The sequence below is a fragment of the Lemur catta genome, chromosome 8 (assembly GCF_020740605.2).
Source record: "Lemur catta isolate mLemCat1 chromosome 8, mLemCat1.pri, whole genome shotgun sequence".
NCBI classification, from domain to species: Eukaryota; Metazoa; Chordata; class Mammalia; order Primates; family Lemuridae; genus Lemur; species Lemur catta.
The window spans coordinates 24,877,543-24,899,988 of NC_059135.1; the positions used below are offsets into that span (position 1 = coordinate 24,877,543).

General features: G+C 37.6%; 1 protein-coding gene across 1 annotated transcript in view; it reads right to left on the minus strand.

The window, feature by feature from the left end:
• Nucleotides 1-22,446, minus strand: part of PTH2R (parathyroid hormone 2 receptor) — a 101,565-nt gene that overhangs the window by 12,387 nt on the left and 66,732 nt on the right. The window contains exons 8-9 of the mRNA XM_045560149.1: nucleotides 19,685-19,745; nucleotides 10,907-10,973 (exon numbers count right to left, since the gene is read on the minus strand). Coding sequence (XP_045416105.1) covers nucleotides 10,907-10,973; nucleotides 19,685-19,745 — 128 coding nt within the window. The remainder of the gene's footprint in view (nucleotides 1-10,906; nucleotides 10,974-19,684; nucleotides 19,746-22,446) is intronic.

Genomic DNA, 22,446 nt, shown 5'->3' on the forward strand with positions numbered 1-22,446 from the left:
TCTCATAAAAGATATAATCAGAAAAAGAAGTCCAAATGTAGGTATAGGAATGTTGACTATTAGGAAATATCTATAAAACCATCTCTTTCCATTTGCAATTTTCATCTATACCTTTGGATACATGCCAGAAGGGGTGCTTTCTCCCCAGTCCTGACTTTTCCTTCCAGGGGAAGGGACTCAAGTGATATGCACGTCTTTTCTCTCCCCTCCCCTTTATTCACTCCATCCCTGGAGGAAAGGGATTGAAGTATTGGAGGAGTAAATGTGGGAAGAGATAGTGAGTTTGCTTGACACAGCCCATCCTTCCTTATCTTGGGAGCTTGCAGAGCTTGGGAGCTTGGGAGCTCTGCAGCATCTCCTATCCTTGGAGATGCTGCAGTATCCTGTCCCCAGGTAGGCTGATCCTGACTAATTATGGGGTTCTTCTGTAGGCACACTTGCCTAGCAGACCTAAGGTTGCACCCTCCAGCTCAGCCTCCAGCAGCAATAAGGGTTTAGTTTTGGTTCTCTCTCTCCTCCTTTGCTTTGTATCTCAACTTATTTAGAGTCAGGGCAGCCAAAAGAGATGCTATGCATTAGTTGCCCTCAGAGATTCTCTGAATACATCATACCTTCTCACCCATATAGTGGCTTATTTTGCAATATTATAAAAATAAGAAATTTTTTTTTGCTTTGCTTATTTGCATATTGGTACTAAATATGGAACTTTTAGATAATAGGTTAATAAATTCCCTAATCTATATCAAATACTATAATTTCATTATCTGTGTAACAGGTATACAGACAAAATATGTACCTCATTTTTTTATCAGTTGGAATTCAATTTATAACTTAGGGACAGCATCTATGGTAAATGTTAAAGCTTTGATTTCATTTGAAGTTTTATTTCTGACTGATTTAGAAAAGGAAAGGAGTTTCAACATATGAATTCTGGAGACAAAAAAAAAGAAAAGGAAAGGAAAGGAGTTCGGAAAGGGAGATTTTTCTCTGGGGAAAAATCAATTTGGTATTTGTGATTGTGTCAAAGATCAGAGATTAAATTTTATCTATTTTTCTTCAAATTCCTTCCTTACCAGTCATCCGTCTCATCTCCACCCCTTGTTTTTGTTGATTGTGCCTCCTTTAATAATGATTGGGGGAAAATGAATCATCGACCCAGCTGCAGCTAAGAAGCATGTACCTTGTTTGTCTCCTTTTCATATTTTAAAAAACGTACTGGATATCATATTTTTAAAACTTATCACCTAGAGTTTTTCCTGAAGCCTTTTATTAGAAGTACTATCTTATTCCTTCTACTAGAATTCCCTAAGATATCTTCTGACAGGTATGTGGAACGAAACATTTATAAGGAAAAAAAAAAAAACCAGAAAATCTTGACCTCTCTATTTAATGCACTCTAAGTAGTATGCAGCCTCCTCAAGTCACCTGCTTGGTTAGTCATTCAAATTAGATCATTACTCACACAATGAGCAAGCCCATGACAAACACTGCAGACTATTCATTGAACAAAAAGACTAGTTCCTAACTTGGATGCACAGTGGTAATGTGAGGCACAGTAAAGTAAACATCTAGAATCAAATAAATATTTACCAATAAAAAGTGACCCCAAAAGAAATAATCACCATTGCCTCATATTTTTCTAGTACCCATCAACATCTATAATGCAAACCATAAGCTCTCACCATTACATCCATTCTTTATAGTTTATTTAAAGGTCAAAATCTCTGCAATAGTGTTGTCAGATTAACATCGGGCAAGATATCCCCAAGAGGCTTCCCAACTTGAACTTTTTTTTATTCTATGGCTTATTTTTGTGGAGTTTCCCTCAACTACTGCTGAAAACAAGCATACAAATTCTGATGTCTCAATGAGTAATCAATCCAGATTTCCAATTTCATTTTTCTCTAATGCCAGTTCAGGGTTGTTTTAAAGACTGAGTTTTAGATTTTCTATTTTATTACTCCCATTCTATATACTTTGCTTAGATGTATGTACTATAAGAAAAGTGACTCTAAAAGAAATGTTTTGTTCAAGTATAAAAGACATGTCATTAAATTAGTTATATATTTACATTTTTATTGATGACAATATTTATCTTTTCTTGGTTCCTTAAAAAAATACTTCAACTTATTGTGCATTCATATTTTAGTTTCAGCCAGGATGAAGCAACCTATTGCACAAGGAAGAATTTTGAGGCTTTATGGCACCTCCAAAGACATGGATTTAAATGAATGGCCTATGTGGGATTGACCTCCATCAAAACAGCAAAACCCCATCACCCTGACCAAGATCACCAGCTGCTGCTGCAGTACTGGTCTCCCTTTGTTATTCACATTAGCATCTGACAGTTGTTTATGATCGTTACCATTTTAATGCGATTCTTTCACTCCTATCTCTTTCTTTGGAAGGCTACATCAAGAGTACAGTCTCTCATATAGATATCAGAGTTAATCAGATAGCACTATGCACTTAAAGATGATAATTAGTATCTCTCTTAAATAGACATCTGTACCTCCAAAGTAGTTCATCTAATCCATCTGTCACATGCCTCCAGAGTTTCCTTTTCAAAAACCCAAATCTAATCAAATCACTAACCTGCTTAAAGTCTTTCAATGTTTCACCATAATTTCAGGAAAATTCCAATGTACTTGAACACAGAATATGAGTGCAATCATGATTCCACTCCCATCCAACTTTACAGTCTGATCTGCATTTTCTGCAGATGCACCCTTCACTCCAGCCACAGAAAACATGACATGTTCACTTAGCATGTGCTAATTTTTATGTCAGGAAAACGCTTCTCCTCTCTTAGCCTATTAGGTGATTTCCCTTTTTCCTTAATATTTTTGGTTCAAATCTTACCTTCTTGGTGTTTCCTTTACTAAGCCCTCCAGACAGCGTTTGGTGCCTTTTCGTCCCTATTCTTAACTTCATGATGGCCATAGAAAGACTTAGACAAGCCTGTATTACTACTACATAAACCACCATTTCTGTTAACTACCACCTCTGCTAATACCATGCCACTGCTACTGCTGTTATCACCACTATTAGTATTGCTACTACAGACTACTATTTATTGAGTGCTTTTCCTTCTTCCCAGTTCCCCAGTTTATCTACTGGGTATGCATGTTTATTTATAATATCCTTCAAGAAGTATTTATTGAGAGCCACTCTGTGCCAGGAAACTTGCTAAGCACTGGGAATACAGATGGTTAACAGAAAAAAAAAAAAAAAAACATGGTTCTTGTTCACATAAACCTTGCAGTTTGGTAGGCAAGATGGACATTCAACAATCACAAACATCATACATTGTGATGGTATTGAAAAGAAAAATCCTCACTGTGTTGTGCAGATTATAATAGGTGATCTAATTTAGATTGGGGGAGAGATCAAGGAGGCCACAATGAAGAAGTGGCAATTAAAGTGAGGAATAGAGGGAATCACATCCCAGCCTTCCAGGGATACAGTGGGGCATATGGAATAGCCCTGAGAGGGGCAGAGGTGGATGAGTTCAAAGAACTGGCAGAAAAACAACACAGCTGAGGCATAGTGTGTGAAGGGGCATGGCCATGAGCAAGGAATGGTCTTCTCTGGATTATTAGGGATGTTAGATTTTATTATAAGTGCATGGAGCTCCTTGGGTGGGGACATTGATCCTGAAGTTAGAATCCTGGCTCCATCACTTGATAGCTGGGTGACCTTGGGCAGTTTCCTTATTCAGAGTTATTGTGAGAATTAGATAAATTGCTGTATATAGTACCCTTAAAACAGTGTCCAGCACATGGTAAGAACTATGTCTTGTTTGCTGTTGTTATTATTAATATTATCTTCATCCTTTCTGGCTTCATGACACAGAACAACTCAGGGCAAAGAGCACCACACTCTGAACACAGAGATTAAGTTCTGGGCTCATTTCTTCTTTTACAGGCTGAAATGAGGGGTGTGGGCCTCATGGTCCCTAAAATCCCTAAAACCTTCAAGGGTCTGAGATCCTGGAGGAAAATACATAGGAGAGTTTTGCTGGAAATCACTGCAAGACCATTTCACATTCAAATTAACCCAGAGATTTCAGCTTCTTCTTAGTGTAAGGCCAAATATAAATTAAAAATAAGAGGCTTGGTTCTCCTTGTTGAAAATGAGGGTAGAGATTTCCCTCCCCTCCTTTTTCTCAGAAGATTTACCTTAGAAAAGTTGTAAGTATTTTCTCATCTCTTTGAAATGTATACAAATCCTTTTGAAGATTAGATAGGCCTTTTGTCAGCTTTATAACCCAGGAATGTCTTTCTCAAAGACCTGGGAACCATCTCTTTGAAATGCAAACATCAAGGGAAATAGTATCTCCATCTGCTAGTTTCTATGGGAGGGTAGGAGTCTAACTTCTATAGGAGCCTATCTGAGGTTCAAAACTACCTCCTGTCATAAAGAGATGACAAGTTTGTCTTTCCTGCTGAGACAGCTAATTAGCTAATACAGGTGGTCACCCCAATTACCAGGTAAATTTAGGATGAATCATGTATATCAGATGCTATCATCAAGTCTTCTTACTTGAGAACTAGTTATTGTTTCTCTTGAAAACAATATGTATATAAAGGGTTGTATCTGCTTGGCTAAACAAAAGGGTGAGATTTCTTTTTGTCTTAGCTGTTTCTTAGCAGATTGAAAGTAATGCACATCACATTCTGGTTTAATAATTCAATACTAAAAGTGTTTTCTTTCTCTCCTAATTTTGTGGAGAAGATTTCTAGGTTAGGAGAATATTTTGTTTTAAATTATATTTCCCTAACAGTAGAAAGCTAGAAAAAAAATACTCTTATTCTCACCATTATGACAAAGGAATGCTGGATAATCTGAAAAAATAAAACTTAAAACTTTTTAAAATGCATTGGAGAGCCAAGTTACAGGATGATCACTTAACCCAAAATCTAAGGAAAGACTGGCACCTCCAAAGGGAGATGGAGTGTGAGCACTTGCTTCCCTGGGGCAGATGCTAAAAGCTACACAGAGCTGGTAAGAAGAATTCAGTTAAAATGTTTAACAAATTTCACATTGAACTATTCAAAAGAGAAAATTAAGAAAATGATCCAATTTACAATAACAACAAAAAGAATAAAATACTTAGCAATAAACTTAACCAATGTCTTGTGAAAGACATTGAAAACTGACATTGAAAGACATGAAACAGTGATGAAGGGAATTAAAGAAAACACAGATAAACGAAAACACATCCTATGATCGTGGGTTGCAAGAATCAATATTGTTAAAATGTCCATACTACCCAAAGTAATCTATGATTCAATGCCATTGCTATCAAAATCCCAATGGTGGGGATGGGGGTAGGGGCGGGGAGGAAGGGCAAGGTGGTGAACTAGAAGCAGCCTGTGCACGCTGCTCCCAAGGAGAGGATCGAAAGTTGCAGGTGGATGCTCGCTTACAGATGGGCTCTTGGAGAAAGCACTGTGAATCATCAGAGAGAGAAGTGGCAGGGGACACTCAGAGTGAAGGAGAGAGAGACAGGGTGATCCACTCGGCAAGACTGGAAGGTACCTGGAGGAGGCGTCCACACGTGGGGAAGGACAGGAGGAGAGAACCTTGGGGTTCCACGATTCCCCCGGGGACACTGCAACCTGAGCTGTGAGGTCACCCCCCACCACCACCACTGCAGACCTCTGGACTGATCAGGGAGCTGCTTGGAGTCTATGCAGTGATATTTCACTGGACAAGGCACAGCAGGGACCAGTGGCCTCTGTTCACAGGTTGCTGCAACTGATGCCATTCTGATCTCTCAGGTCTAGAGCACTTGGTCGACATAAGGCTTGGCTTTGCTGCAGTCACCTCCACATACCCCTGCACAGGCTAGGGAGGGATCAGGGAGAGCAGATGCTCTCATGCACCCACGTGACTCGGAGCTGAGCACCCCTCGCTCCCACGGGGGATTTGAGCAGAATGGGTGCCTCAAATGCCAACCAAGGAGCCCTGCGGTGACTGCCTCACTGGGACCTGGGCAGGGGAAGAGCCCCTCCTGAACAGCCACCTGGCCTCATGGCCCCACCTCTGAGGCTCTTACGCTGCCACTGGGCCCCACGGCCCCACCCATGTGGCCCCACCCTGCTGCTTGGCCCCACTCCCAGGGCTCCCACCCACCGACAGGTGGAAACGATCCCAACAGTCCAGTGTTCCACCAGAGACCTGCTAGCCATTAGCCACCATCACACCTGGACCCGAGTGGATTGAATGCCCACAGCCCTGACACCCATGATCACTGCCTAGATAGCCCTGCTTGGCTGCCACTGCCACTGCCACAGGGACCCAGGCAGAGCAGTCAATCATAATGCCAGCCTCTGTGGAGAGGGACTTGCCCAGTTCCCTGCTGGAGCTTACAACAGTGGCCTGGGGAACAACACACTACTCCACACAAAGATCATTCAGCACTGGCTTGGACTGTGACAATCACAAGGGAATGGGACAATACAGAACTCCTGAAGTACAGACTGTCTGCATCTGCTCCTCTCCTGTAGGCCAATCTTCTAGAGTAGTCACAAAAGTGCCATCTAGGGACCTCTCCTTCTTCTCACTAGGTAGGAGAGTTCTGAGCAAAGGGGAACAGATGCCCTGCAAACTTATCTGCCCTGAGCTGAGAGAAGAGGTTTCAGATGAGAAGAAACCAGCAAAAGAACTCTGGCAACATGAAAAAACAAGCTAGTTTGACACCCCCAAATGATCACAGTAGATCTACAGCAATGGTTCTCAACCAAAAGGAAGTTGTCAAAACGTCAGAAATGGAATTCAGAATATGAATGGCAAATAAGATGAATGGGACTGAAGAGAAAGTTGAAAACCAACACAAAAGAACCCCCCAAAAATTCAGGACATCAATGAAAAAAAATTAAAAGCCACTAAAGAGCTAGACAACTTAAGAGAGACTATAACAACTTAAAGAAATGAAAGAGTAATGTAGGGAATTTCAAAATACAGCAGAAGGCTTCAACAACAGGCTAAAAAATTTAGAAATAGAACTACCATATCATACAGCAATTTCGCTTCTGTGTATTCACACAAAGGAAATAAAATCAATATGTCACAGAGATGTCTGCTTCCCATGTTCACTGTAGCATTATTCACAATAGCCAAGATATGGAATCAACCTAAATGTCCATTGATGGATGAATGAATAAAGAAATTGTGGTATGTGTGTATATATGTGTGTGTGTGTGTACACACACACACACACACAATGAAATACTATTCAGCCTTAAAAAAGAAGAAATTCCTGCCATTTGCAACAATATGGGTGAACTTGGAGGACATTATACTAAGTGAACTAAGCCAGGCACAGCAAGATGAATAGGTTCTGAAGATCTAATGTACAGGAGTTAACAATACTGTATTATATGCTTGAAATTTGCTAAGAGGAGAAATCTTAAGTGTTCTCACTACAAAAAAAAAAAAGTTTAACAAATTGCTAAAAGCCAATTGTGGGCTGGAGAGAAAGTGGAGAGCCCCTGGGAGCCACAGACACAAGGAGATTCTTTACCATGGGCCTCCCTAGGTGCGAAGGAGAAAGGGGAGGGTTGGGGGAGAGGGCAGACAATCATGGGCTGGTGTTGCAGAGCTTGGCCCTCTCTTTACATCTTCACGCAGATCCAGTGGGAAGAGACCTAGGCTGCTGGCGAGGTTCAACACGGGTGCTAACTTACTGTCTGCCTGCTTTACCAGCAAGTCATTGGGAAGATCATGGGATGAATTAAGAAGCAGGTTTCTTTTTAATCAAATACTTATTGAATTCAGGAGCTGGACCTCACACAGGAAGCAAGAAAGTGAAAATGAAAACAAGAACATTAGGTTATACTTTTCTCACCTCGTGCTTTATTGTGTTTGAATAGAAGGTGAATCATGGAATGGTTTACCTGGAAAAATTACAAAAGTAAAAGCTTAATAATGTTTTCAAAATCTAAATATCTATTTCTTGATTACAAAGTAAGGCCTTCTAATACCCAAAAATAGATAATACTAAAATGTTTAATGATAGGGTAAAAATAACCTCCAATCCTATCAACAAGAGGTAATAATTACACTATTTTTGGTAGATGACTTTACAGCCTTTTAAAACAGTCAAACCAATGGCATGCTGGGCTTTATGGAACATGGGAGAGAGGACATTCTGTGATCACAGGGCCTCTGCATGGCCCGAGGAGCCCTGATGGGGCCACCCTGGGAGACTGTGGAGTCTGGGAAGCCAGATGGTCCCTGTGGGGCTTCTCAGGTCTGAGCATCCACTTACAGATATACAAGGCACAAGTGTTACCATTATTGTTGTCCAGAAACTGACATTATCTTTATTGCTTTATGGAGACATTTTTTAAGATAATGTGTTGGGGGAGGGTGTCTGCCTCAGTTGTGGGCAAGGCATTAACACATGAAAAATAAAAATGATAATAGCTAATGCTTATAGTGCTATGTGCCAGCCGCTGTTCCTAATGCAGTTATGTGATTAACTTGTGTAATTTACACTATTATTCCCACCTTGCAGATGGCAAAGGTGGACCCCGAAATTAAATAACTTGCCCAAGGCCAGCCTGCACAATAAAATTTCAGCCTGCAGGCTCAACAAAAGGGCAGGTCTGGGATTCTAACAAAGGCAGCCTGGCCCAGAGACTGTGCTTTAGCTACCGTGACACTCTAAGGTGCTCAGAAATGGCCTGTCTGAAAGGTTGGAAGCTGGGACTTGATGGAAGAACAGGCATTAGGCAGGTGACAAGCGGGGAGAAAGGTACACCAAGCATACAGAACAGCACAAAGGTTCTGTGGTGGGAAACATGACATGTTTACGGAACTAAAAGAAAGCCATCATGTGGAGCCAAGGCAGCAAGGAGAGAGGAGGTGATGTGATACAAGATTTGGGGAGGAAGAAGGACCCAGGTCAGGGAAATGGGAAATGTATTCCACGTATAAAGGGAAAGTACTCACAGTTCCACACCCCAGTTCCTGGTCTCTTTTGCCTCCCAACTCTCTCAGACCCACATCCTGTCCACTTGCCATCCTTGTGGCTTAAACCCCCACCCAGTAGACCTGTCATTATCTGGTTACCCTGAGGCCAGCAATAAAGATCAATTGTTTCAATAAAAATTGATAAAGATCAATATTTTCAATGAAAAATGTCCTACGATTTACTTTTCTCCACTGTCCTTTGCTTCAGTTCCTAATAATTTTACAATGATCCCTTGAATTTTAATAGGTTTTTCTTTTTTATCAAATGAAAAATCAAACTTAAGCATTATATAAAAATGTATGTAAGTTTAATAGCATTCATTAGTATCTCTTATTTATCAGTCCCAGTACAAGGCACTGAAGGTAAAAAAAGTAATAAGATATAGGTTGTTCCCTTAAAAAGAGAATAGTAAGATATGGAGGAGCAAACATATACAGAAGGAATTAGAAAGCAGGAAAATAAAAGGCTTAGAAGTGTAGATAAGGACACAGTACCAATGGATAAAAGGGAAATCAGAGTAGTTCATTTTTATCTTTAAGTTCATTGACATTCAGAAATACAGTTGTAGTTCTGGGTTGGTTTATCACTAGGTTAATATAGCAGCATTTCATTTACATTATAAATTAAAATTATAAGAGTTTACCAGTGAAAGTCATTGATTCAGTTATTTACAATCCAATTTTGAGCTTCTCCTAGGACATAGAGAATTGGGTCTAATTTGTTAACAGGATGTTTTAGCAGGGGTACAAATTGCCTTCTCTGAAAGTGTTCCAATTTTATTTTCCCTTCTAACCATTTACATTAATGGGCTTCTAAAATTAAGATTCCTTTTGATCTCTTCTATTTTTCTTCGTGCATTTTTCCTATGAGGTAAATAAGCTTTTATCTGACTATTTGGATGATCGTACAGAAACTCAACTACATTAATAGCCGTCCTTCTGGATCTAACAAGCCAATATGCTGATAAAGTGGTCGACATGTTGTTCAAAAGAAAACAAAATGGGAAAAATAAGAAACTGGAGAACAAAGAAAAACATAAAAATTAGTTAGTAATCAGGTTACTAAATTACTTTTAAGTGATTTAACATTTAATATTGGGACATTAGTCCTCTTTTTAAGATGCTTACAATCTGCATTGCATACATGAACACCAGGAAAATGCAAAGTGGTATAGTTTCTTCAAACCAAGAGAAGCTGATGCTGTAAAGTCTTCAAGGATGGTCAAGAGTAAACATTTAGGTGAGTTTTGTTAGACACAAAGAAGTGTGAAATTCTGTTTTCCTTTGCACCCTAGCTGCAATATACAGCTGAAATATTCCAGGCAGATAAGGTCCAATGCCACGTGCATTGCTGACTCCAGCCTTTTTTCCTATTATCTACTGACAGAATTCTGCAGGGTATTTCTTGGTATGGGACCCATCTAACTCCTTGGGGGAAGTTTGCCAAATAAAAGCTTTAGGAGATACTTTATAATGGATCACACTGTCCTCCTTCTTCCTCAGTAATTTCCCTCTTCTCCTGCTATTCTGTCTTTCCCTCTCTACCACCCCAACCTACTACCAGGTGATCAAAACATTAAAGTGGAAAATTATAATGGATGAGAAAGGAAGAAAGATTTAGGATCTTCCAGCTCCCTAAACATATTATATAAATGATCGTGGGTATTTTGAAGTCTCAGAATTGTCCCCAAGTGCTAGCTGATTAAAGGAAAGGTATGTGCTTTCTGCATTGAGTCTCAGTATCAGCCACAAATAAGGGTCTAATCCCAGACATAGATTTTCCCAACAGCTATTGCTGTACACGTAAAAGTTTCCCAAACCTACTATAGAATAAAGTGACAGACAAACTTTCTCTGGGTTTTAGTAGCAGCTTGGTTTTTGTTTTTGTTTTTTTTTTAACTATACAAGATTTTGAACTTACCCCAATAGCTGCTAAGATTGGTGCTTGATAAATCCACTTGATGTCTCCAGCGCTGAGTTCCCAGCACCTAACACGTACGAGAAAGAAAAAAAAAAAAAAAGACCTTCATGAATAAATTGGCAAAACAAATGGGTAGTGAGAATTCAATAGCATTTTAAGTTTTACCAAAAACTCCAACCCCAAATTTCTGATTATGAAACAAAAACAAACAGACAAAAAAATATTTTTTAAATGCCCAAACCAGTGAAAAAATATGTAATGGGTACTGGTTTTCATAGTATTAGCTACCACTTGTGGACAAGTAAAAAATTATAAATATTAGTGAATTACTTTTATAGTGAAAAGAGTTAAAACCATGTTTCCAGAGCCACAAAAAAGGTATAGTCTTCTAAATGTGTTGCAATTGATACATCACTTTTATTTTCATTGGCAAGCAAGAATTCTACCACTGAACCACCAATGCTTGACTTTTAGTTTCATTGGAATGGTCCTTAATAATTAAAACTTGGTAATAGAGAAAGCCTTCTCTCTTTCAGAAATTATAGGAATTCTATTTAATAACTCCTTAAATTGTAGAACACTGATAATAATGCAAATCATTCTTATCCATAGCCTGTCTTTGGAAACCTAGCAGCAGAGGTTGAAAGAAAATCTATTCTAGTAGCCTGGCAACCAACTGCTGGAGGAGGCATCAGAGTGGTCCATTCGTCTTCCAAACATTTAATGAGAACGCAGTAGGGCCAAGCTCTCAATCTGCTTGATACTAGGAATACTGAGTTAAAAGCCACAAGTTCTCCCCTTAATGAATTTTAGATAGAGTTGAGGAGACAGATGGTAATAGGCTGCCAAAAAAAAAAAAACAAGAAGGAAAGAAAGAAATAGAAAACTGGATGCAAACCATTCTTGTCCATAGAAACGAAAATTAGCTGTGTTCAGTGGAATATAATTGATTAGTGTCCTGTTAACATTATAGAGTTTTTGCATTTATGTATAAATTTTGAGGATTCATTTTACTGAATATAAACATGTGGTTCTTTGATTTTTCCTTTGAACAAATTATAACATCTTACTACTTCCCTCATTAACTGAGTTTAAAAAAAAAATCTTTGACAGGTGTTCATATAAGATCCATGATTGTATCTTTAATTTAAAAAGTTTGCTTTTAACAGTAATTAATAAAAACACTATTTGCCTATTTCTTACATTTATTTTCTGTTTCCCTCCCACTCTAACTAGATTCAAGTTCTACATGGGCAGGGATCACTGTTGTTTTGGTGTTCTGATGTATTACAAGTGACTAGAATAGTATGTAGGTAGTCAATAAATATTTGTTAGATTGAATTGCCATGAACTGAATGCAAAGTAAGTTTCACTCAACCTCACTCAATCTGGTTTTACTAATAAAGGTCTTACATTAGAATAATGAGCACAGAATTAATTAAAAAAAAAAACCTAGTTCCACCTAAAATTTTAATGTAGCACTTTAAACAGTTTTTTTTAATTAAAGATACATTAAAAAAAGGCTTCAGTTTTTTTCTCCTTAGACAATATCCAGCATTGCTTGTGGCAATGGTAAATGATATCTTATAAAGAAATTTGGGAGATATAATGATAAGTTTTTAATTCTAGATGATAAACTTATCAAGAAATAACTTTTTATGAATGAGCAATTTATGGATAATAAAATACTATTTCAACTATTTCTTAAAGGTAAAACATTTTCAGTACATATCTAATAACTATAATTTTTAAAGTTTAATTTTATGTATTGGCAATACATTTTTATTTTTAAAATCAAACTATATACAAAGACAGACATTGAGATGTCTCAATCCTGCCCATGTTTCTGCCTGCTTCTGCCCCTCTATCCATGTTCTTTTAGATAACATCTTTTATTACCTTATTTCATATACTTCCAATGTTTTTATACATATACAGATACGAATGTTATATTCTTATTTTCCTCTATCTTGCAAAAATGTAATGTATGCACTGTTAAACAATTTTTTTTTCCTCTTAAACGAGTATCTTTTATTTCTTTCAATATCAATACCAAGCAAGCTCAGTAGCACAGCATTCCATTGGGGTATATACCACAGTCAAATCAACCAGAACACTACACAGAAGTGTAATTGTGGTCCAGCCAAACTGAAATCTATTAACACACATTCAATGGATTCGAAATCTGAATAACATGGAAATATAACACACAGTGATTTTACACTTTGCACATTATTGAACATTTCCTAGCATTGTTTACATGCATCTATTTTTCACATTATTTAACCATGCAAGCAAGACAAGGGGACGGGGAACCTGCAGCCTTGGGGCCACATGTGGCCTTCTGGATCCTTGAGTGTGGCCTTTTAACTGAATCCAAATTTTACAGAACAAATAAAGGCATTTTTTCTGTGACATTTGGATTCGGTCAAAGAACTGCACTTGGGGATCTGGAGGGCTACATGTGGCCCTTAGAACATGTATCATACTCCCCTAAAAAAGCTTTCTACTATAAGGAAGGTAGCATATATTGTGTGACTACTGATTCACTAACTACAAGGCTTTTGGATTCCATAAATTTTCTTTTCAGTTTCTGACATTTGGTAATACCTGAACGATCTTCTTTCTTAGCCTCAGTGACATTTCATCATGGTGTCTCCTAACACAGTGGGATTCAATTAAATAATTCAAGTTCTACAAAATACTTGTAAGTGGAAATAGGTCAAAACCAGTTACCTCTAAAAACATGAAAAGCTTGACTTAAATGATTTTCAGTGTCAAAGTTTCAAATTTGCCCTTTGATATGAAAAAGAAAACTGAGATTTCAAACCTTTTTGAAGAAAATGCCATTAATGCTTGTTTTAAATTAATTTTTCAATGCCCCAGCTCACATGGTATTTTTAATGTGTCCCAGAAACTACTCTCTGTTCAGATTTTTTAAAATAAATTTTAACACTCTAGAAAATGCAGTTCTTTTTTTTTTATTTCAGCATATTATGGGGGTATAAAAGTTTAGGTTATGTATATTGCCCTTGCCCCCCCCCACTCCCCCAGTCAGAGCTGGTGGAGCATGAGGCACAAAGGTCTGACTAGAAAGTAGAACTTCCCACAGCCAGTGTTGGAAACAGGTGCACTGTTCTGCCAGAAAGATCCGTAGAATTGTACTGACTGCATACTCCATTCTCTCCACAACTCACGATCAGTAAGATAGAGGAGGTGAGAGAAGCCTGGCCCCTACAGCCCGTGCGGATGTCCTAGAAATGTCAGAGGGCATCTTTTCTTGGCACTTCCATTGCAGGCCCCACCCACCCTTCCTGCTGGATGGTGAAACAAAAATATAGCAAAGAAGTAGGTTTCTCCATTCATTAGCCTCTCTTTCCTCCTTTGAATGAGGTAGGGAGAAGATTATAATGTATCTTGTAAGGTGTTTTTGCTTTTAAAAAAAAAGAAAGAAAGAAAATTACTCACTTTTTAATTTCATTTGTCCAACCTAAACCAATTCATTATCTTAGCCTACCTTAGTCAAATAGCAATCTTGGTAGAAGTTTAGAACTGGAAGAGGCTCCCTTTGTATATTTGATAAAGTTTAGATTATTTTTTAAAACTAGATCTTATCTGCTTATCTCTAAATGGCCAGGATGCAGAGAAAATCAGAGTTCCAGCATTGAAAAGCTGGCTCCGAAAAAGTTGAGTCTCAAATGTAAGAGACATGAATATGGACCCCATCTATCCTTTGGAGATACTTAATATCTTAATATCTATTCTCTACACCTGAATGTTGTGACATGGCACTACGTGTAGGACAGATTACATCCAAGAAAACCCACAAAAACTTCCTGTCTATAGAAAACCTGAATTTCATGAGAAATTGAATCAGGCTATTTTGAAATTATGCCAGATAAATAGTAATATAGTTTAATTTTATATGCAAAATCAAATATAAAATGACCCCTTCATCCAATTATCCCAGATTAAGGCACTGTAAAATTCAAGAATTTATTCTGAGTAAAGCAGGAAGAATGAAATATTTTGTACAGTGGAGTCACATGATTTAACATATATTTAATTTTTTACATTAATTTAACTGTTAGTGCAATATTTAGTATGAGTTATATTTTTCAACATATTATATGCTCAATGAATTCTTTGCCTCAAAAATAATAAACATATTTCTTATTTTTCACTGAAAAGACTTATTAATGTTTTAAGATAGTTTATGGTCATTAAGAAAGAAAACAAGATAACTAAGAAAACTAATTATCTAATTCAGTATAAAATGCATTGTGAACTTACTTGCTTTCTCGCTGTGCTCAAGACCTGGAATATCTGTAAATGAATGAATGAGCCGAAATTCTGCTCGAGGCTGAGGATAAGCCTTGAGAACACATCCTGATGTTTCTGGATCTCATTTAATTTATCTCTAAAATGAGGAGATTGGACCAGAAAATGCTTCAGGTCCTATCATCGCTAAAATTCTGAATCTAGGTTATACACTCACACATCTCAGAATAATTATTACAGCATTACCTATACCTCTGTACTGACTCAACCTCCTTCCCACAGAAATCAAACAGCAGATGCTGCAAGTTTTCTTTAAGATTTCCGATATCACTGTGTAACAATATTGATAACAATGTAGGTAAAATTAGGAAATCCAAATAGCATAAAGGGATAAAAGCAGTAAAAATGCAAAGCGGATGCGTTTTGGAACTGAGGGAAGTTCATGAATGAGGAGCTTTGAAGCCAATAACAGGGACGCTGCACCTGAACTCTGTACAGTTCAGATTTGCAGGAACAGTGAGTGGCAGGTTCTTTCTAGAGTTCAAATGCTCACACAGCATGGCATTTTTTTTTTTAGTGCATACAGACAAAATAGAAATACCTAGTAACCCAAAACAAATATATTGCTTCAAATTAAAGAAAGGCTCCCAGAAGCTAATAAAATGGGAATTTCTATCATGAAATGTATACAACCTGTGGATATTAAATTGTATTCTGTTAACATAAAAGAATGCTCAGCATTACCGCCTATATAAATTAAAGCTGTCTCTTTAAATTGCCTTTTTGTTTATTGTAAGTGTGTTGTTAATCTGCTAGGGCTGTCATAGCAAAATACCACAAACTGGGTGGCTTAAACAACAGACATTCATTTTCTCAGTTTGGAGGCTCGAAGTCCAGGATCAGGGTACCAGCATGTCCGTTTCTGGGGAGGCCTCTCTTCCTGACTTGTAGGCAGCCTCCATCTCGCTGGGCGCTCACATGACCTCTTCTTTGTGTGCAGGGAGAGAGAGGCAGAGCAGGCTCTCTGGCATCTCTTGTTACTAGGACACTACTCCTTTCATATAGGGCCCCACTCCTAGGACCTCATTTAACTATAATTACCTATTTATAGGCCCTAACACCAAATATAGTCACAGTGGGGAGCAGGGTTTGCACATATGGATTTGGGGGAGACACAATTCAGTCCATAGCAGTAAACTTGACCATGAGAGAAAACAGCAGGTACCTGGATCCTTTTCCACTTTCTCCTTTTCCATTCTTTGACTCATCATTATTAAAACAGAAATGATATGAAAAAATGATTGTTTCAGTGTCCATTCATCATATAGCCCCTAAAGAGAATCACAGACAGCTGGGGGCTCTGGCCAAAGTCTATCTGAGCCAATTGAAAGTCTTTACCAGGCAGCCTGCCCCGCAGTCAGCCAGGGAGGGACAGACAGAAGTAAAGGTGACTTACAATCTATCAGATATTTATAAGGAATAGTGGGAAATAGGCAGTCAAGATTTTTTTCTATTTATATACAATGATCAGGCCTTTAAAATTATGGATTCTTTGCCCACACTGAAGGTAATAATATTTAATGTTTGAAGTTAGAATTTACAAAGCCCTTTCATTAGGGGTTCACAACCTTAGTCATGGCCGAGAATATTATTCTCATTTTCCAGATGGGAAGACTGAGGCTCAGGAAAACTGCCACAACTAGTGAATGGAAGAAAAATCACACTTCCTAATAACTCACAATTGTATTAGCTCAAACTTTATCATTGCTCAACAGATACTTAGCAAATGGAGAAAAATAGCCAAATGGATCCATAAGAATTGATCGATATGCATTGGAGAGTTCTCTATTGTAAAACAGAGAATGTCACTCATGATCATTTAAAATTCACAGTTTGTTGGAAAAAATAAGACAGTTATGCATGCACATTAAGAAAAATAGATGGTAGATAAGAAGGGATAATTTTATAATATGCACACTAAATGCTACAGGAATTTGATAAGGAACATTTTACATGGTGGAGCAGATTTCAAGCATACTAAAGAGGTAGAGCATTTGTAATTATGGGGCTTTTTCCTAAACACCATGAAATATAGATATATTTAATTTTACCATGTGAATGAGAAAAACATGTGCCAGTAGACAGCACTATATGTATACATGGAATACAAATAGATAAAAAAGTGAATTGTCAAAAAGTCCGTGGTAGCTGACAGCTTATTTCTGATTTAGCAAACAGAAAGAACTCTAGAAGTGGTAAAAGGACAAAAGGCTAGATATAATGAAGGTAAGAAAAATACTTCCAATGTACTATGGACATTATCTACTGTATGCTCCTAATTATCAGACGTGTTAAATCAAGTGAAGAGTGAGAAGCTGACAGTAATATTGTGAAAGGAATCCTCTACAACTCTCCTCCTCCACAGATAATAGAAACCCCCTTATCTCAACAGAAACATCTCCCTGCGCACTTGCATTTACTGGGTTTACTGACATTTACAAATGTCTGAGATCCAATTCCTTCTCTACCACTTATGGCTGTGCAACCTTGGCACAACTTCTCTGGCCTTGGTCTTGTGGAGTTGATATAAGGTTAAATTAACTCAATATGGGTAAAATTAGAAAGTACCTGGAATGTAATCAGCACTCAAAAATGCTATCTGCTATTTTTATTACTATGTTTCTCCAATTTCTCCCCCATGTTCTGGTAATGATCTTTATAAAAGGCAAATTTTCTGTCATCATCACTGTTCAAGACCAAACATCCTAATGTGGCCCACAAGGGTCTGTAAGGCCTATCAGGCCTGTGAGCTCCCACCCTTCATCTCTCCTACAGCCTAACCTTTGAGCTCTAGCTTTAGCAGAATCAGGGCTCCATCGACTTCACAGGACAAAAATCAAAATAGCATAAACTGGATTAATGGAAGGATACGTCCTGCTTTCTAATGGAATAACAATCAACAGAAATGTTATTTTTTAATTTTTTAATCAGACATTACCTGTAAGTACAAATTAATGAAACAATTAAAGGAATAATACTTCTAATGAGTATTTAGCGCTTACTACCAGTATATTCCAAACATTTACATACATTATCTCATTTAATCTTATAGCAACAGCCCTGTGAAGAGTAGTACTCACTTTATTGGCATTTGACAGAAGAGGAAACTGAGGCTCAGAGAGGTTAGGCTACGCATCTGCTGTCACAGAACCAAGAAGTGTCAGAACAGACCTGTCAGACCCCTGCCCTGAGCTCCTCCTCAGCACACTCCCGTTTAGTACCTCCTCGCTGCCAAGCACTGTGCTAAGTGCCTTGTATGTATTATACATTATTATGTCTGTTTTATAAATGAGGAACTGATACACGAAGAGGCCATGGGTCCTTCCCATGGTCCCAAAACTAGCAGCAGCTGAAGCAGGATTTGAATTCCAGTCTGTCAAAATCTGAAGAGAGTGTTCTTTACCACCACCCAGCATCGTTGTTCTGTACATTTTTCCCCCAGAGAAACCAGTTTTATTTATTTATTTTTAATTGACACATTGTAATTGTACTTTTAAATGCTACCTTAAATTAAGCCCATGCTACCTGGAAGATCCTAATGATTCACAAATAGCGATAGATTCCATTTCTAATGTGTGTTTCTTTTATTATTTACAAATATTTAAGTCTACTATAGAAGATAAGAAAACAAATGGGATGGATGAAACCCCTAATTTGCATTAAATATAGATAAGTGATCAACAAGTAGGTGTGTTAGACATAGGCACTAAAGATACATGAGGCAACTGGGCACAAAGCGTTCATGACATACTAAATATACAAGAGCCACAAAATATCCCTGATACACAAGAAGTGCTCAATATTCTTGAGGTCTTAATTCAGCCACTGATTGGTGAAACCCATTCCCACACGTACTTTGCCCAAGGAATGCAAATAAAACCCAGAGCTGCTCTTCAGGCTACCTGGCAATCTACAGCTGCAGGCCAGCGTGCTTGCCCCTCCATCTCTCTGAGAGAGCAAGTGTGTGTCATTGGCCCAGGTACCTCCTGTCTTTAAGTCCCCTTTTTACAATCTCATCTCTAATCCTCATAACCACACCACCAGGGGGGAAAGCTGAAGTGGTACAGAGAGAGACAGAAAGTATGAACATTGCCTATCCCACGAATCAGGTAGTGTGGTCCTTCCACCTCCTTGCACTATACCCTAAGTGGGTTCTCCTACCCATCTCTTTCCCCTTGCTTCATACACTGTGTTTTAAATTGTTTCCATAAACCATGGAGTTCAAGCATCTTAATCTGGTCTGTGAATCTTTCCATTCTATGACCTCTGGGCTAGATGGCTTGCTGGCAATAGATTGGAGGCCACCATAGCATGAAGGTAATTTCCCACATGACATCCCTAAAGGGCAATGGCATCCAGAACAGCAGCAAGTGTGAATCCTGAGCAGGAAGTCTGACAAATCTGAGGCTCTCTCCTTGTCACTTCTTTTCCACTCACCTTGCATCAGCCAGGGCTGCTCGTGCCACAGCCCAGGCAGCGACAAATGCCGCTGGAAACCCTGTAATCAGAAAAGGATTCAGAGATTATATTTCTTTTAAGATTGACAGTTTTTTTTCTCATATTCACCACACATAAGAATATACTATGAGCAGTTGAGAGAGAGAAACAAACATGAAAATTGTTGATACAGGAACCAAAAAAAAATCCACTTAAATTTCATCTTGTCAGTTTGGGAAGTGAGCAAGAACATTGATGCTTATTCCTGAAAGTCTGCAGATGAAGGCTGGTCCAATTTTCATTTGAGAAAAGTAAGGTAAAGCCACATTTGGAGGAGACTGAACTTCCTGGGGCCAGAAGTAGGCCGTGCTTGGTGCATTTGACTTTGACTCTCGCCACACTGACAGCCACGTGCTTTCAAGGAGTGAAGCAACAAGAGGGACTTGTGAGAAGCTGAGGGATGCTGCTGTTTTAAAAAATTAGAACTTTTCCTTTTTAAAAGTGGAAGGCATAGAGAGGCTACACAGAAAGTTATAGAATCAGGAGATTTTGACCTCTTCCTTTTTTGGCTTATATTGGCTCAAAACAAAAGCATTTGCATGTATTAATAACTTAACAAAGGGTGATCAGTATGTTAGTTTGATGATATTGAGCATGAGATATTTGTCCTTCATAAATGATAAACACCTTCTGCACTTACAACATCAAACCCATTATACTGATCTTGAGTCCTCTGCCCTCCCAGTAAAAACTGACTGTTCAGTTCATGTTACAGTAGATTAGACTCTGACATCACAAAAAAAATCATAAGCCATAACTTTTATGAAACATGCAATAGGGGACTGAAAGACTTAACAGATGACTTTTCATTATGAGGCCTTTACAAAAGATGTTAAAATAAAGGCTATATGGAGACCATAATGAAAACACTTCAGAAACTAGGAGGCATCTTACAAAGGGAGGAAAAAATCATTTTAATATAGCTTAGAATATTTTTTATAAAGCACAATATTAAATTCTTTACCTTTTAAAAAACACATTTGTAATGTTGTAGATATTCTTTCTTAGCAACAAAGTGAACAAAAAATAGGTTCAGAGAAAAATTTCAGAAAAAGATGAAAATAAATTTATACCCATAATAAAGAATTTCATAATAAAGAATTCAATTTCATAATAAAGAATTCAAGATGGTCACCAAGGAGACCATCTAAACAACTGAATTCAACCTCAGTCTGCCTTTATGATTGTTTAATTTTATGATTCTATATTCCCATTTTATTTACTGTTTGTATATAATTACTTTTTTAATCTACTCTAGTTCTGTGTTCTAGGAAATTTTTGTAAAACCAGATCTACCTAATTCTAGTTATTTCTTAGGTTCAGCCTACATATTCTCTCTCTCCATCTGTCTAACCATTCATGCGTTAAGCATTTATGAAGTGCCTATTTATGTGTGAAGGATTGTTCTAGAAGAGATAAACAATGAACAGATAAATAGACAATATCCCCATTTCCCTGAAACTTATGCTCTGGTGAAGGAGGAAAAATTAATAAAACAACTTTAATTATCAATTAGTGCTAAGAAGAAAAAATAAGAATAACACGATGTAAGGGGAGGGAACAGCTGCTTCTGAGAGCATGGCTAGAAAAGGCCCGACATATGCCCCTTGGCTGTTCTGCTGTCTTGGCCATCTTCAAAAGTGTCTGTTCTTGATCAAAATTTTCACATTTTATCATTTTTAGATCAGTATCTTCTGCTTCCTTTACAATCTCACGATCTGGCGATTTCCTGAATGATGTTCTATACAATATTAATTAATGGTACTTGAGTTGGCATTATGTTTTAGATGATAATTATATCAAATGTATTACATAGGCATCACATCTTAATGAAATTGCTTTTCTCATCTTCTTAGAAGATTCTTATGCACAAGAGTAGCATAGAGACAACCATGGAGTAATAAAATGGATAATCACTTTGGGGCTCTTTAAGAATTTTTTATCACCAATTTTAGTATAACATTATTACATAATTCAGAACACATAAATACAGGGAAATATTTGGAATTTGAATGTTATTTTAAACTTAAATGTTAACTTAAGTAAATTTAATATATAAATTTAGATGTTACTCAATATATGCATTTACTAAAAGTTGAGTTATTTTCATAAGACCTGTCAGTGTAAATAAATTTTGTGAAGAACAGGTTTTATAAATTTAAAATTTTGAATATGATACGTATGGTCAGGACAAGCAAATAGACAAACAAAATAACCTAAAGGGTCAGAATGCATGCTTCTTGTACGGGGAACTTTAACACATATCTCTGCATTTAAACTATATTCACTGCTAAATGGATGATCCATAAAATGAAAATTTCAAGCCATGATGCTTGTCTATTTTGTTGTCATTCCAATTCCAAAATTTTTGTGGCCAAATTAATAAAAGTTGTAGAGAAAGATAAGAAACCCATACTTGCATATAAGCTCACTATTTTGTATTTTGTATTTTCTTTTTCATAGAAAGTTTTGAAAACTAGTTCCCTGGGTTTCAGGAGGACAAACTCCTGACTCTAAGGAAGGACAAACTGAGTGATACAGCCCAAATAGACTTGATGGGAGGCCTGCGCCAGTTAGCTATCAAACCAGAAAGTAAATAGAGAAAAAAGAACTTATTACAAGTATGAGCAATGATGGAGAAATTTTAAAAAATAAAATATAACTCAAACAAACAAATGTCTACACTCATTGTTGAATTTTCT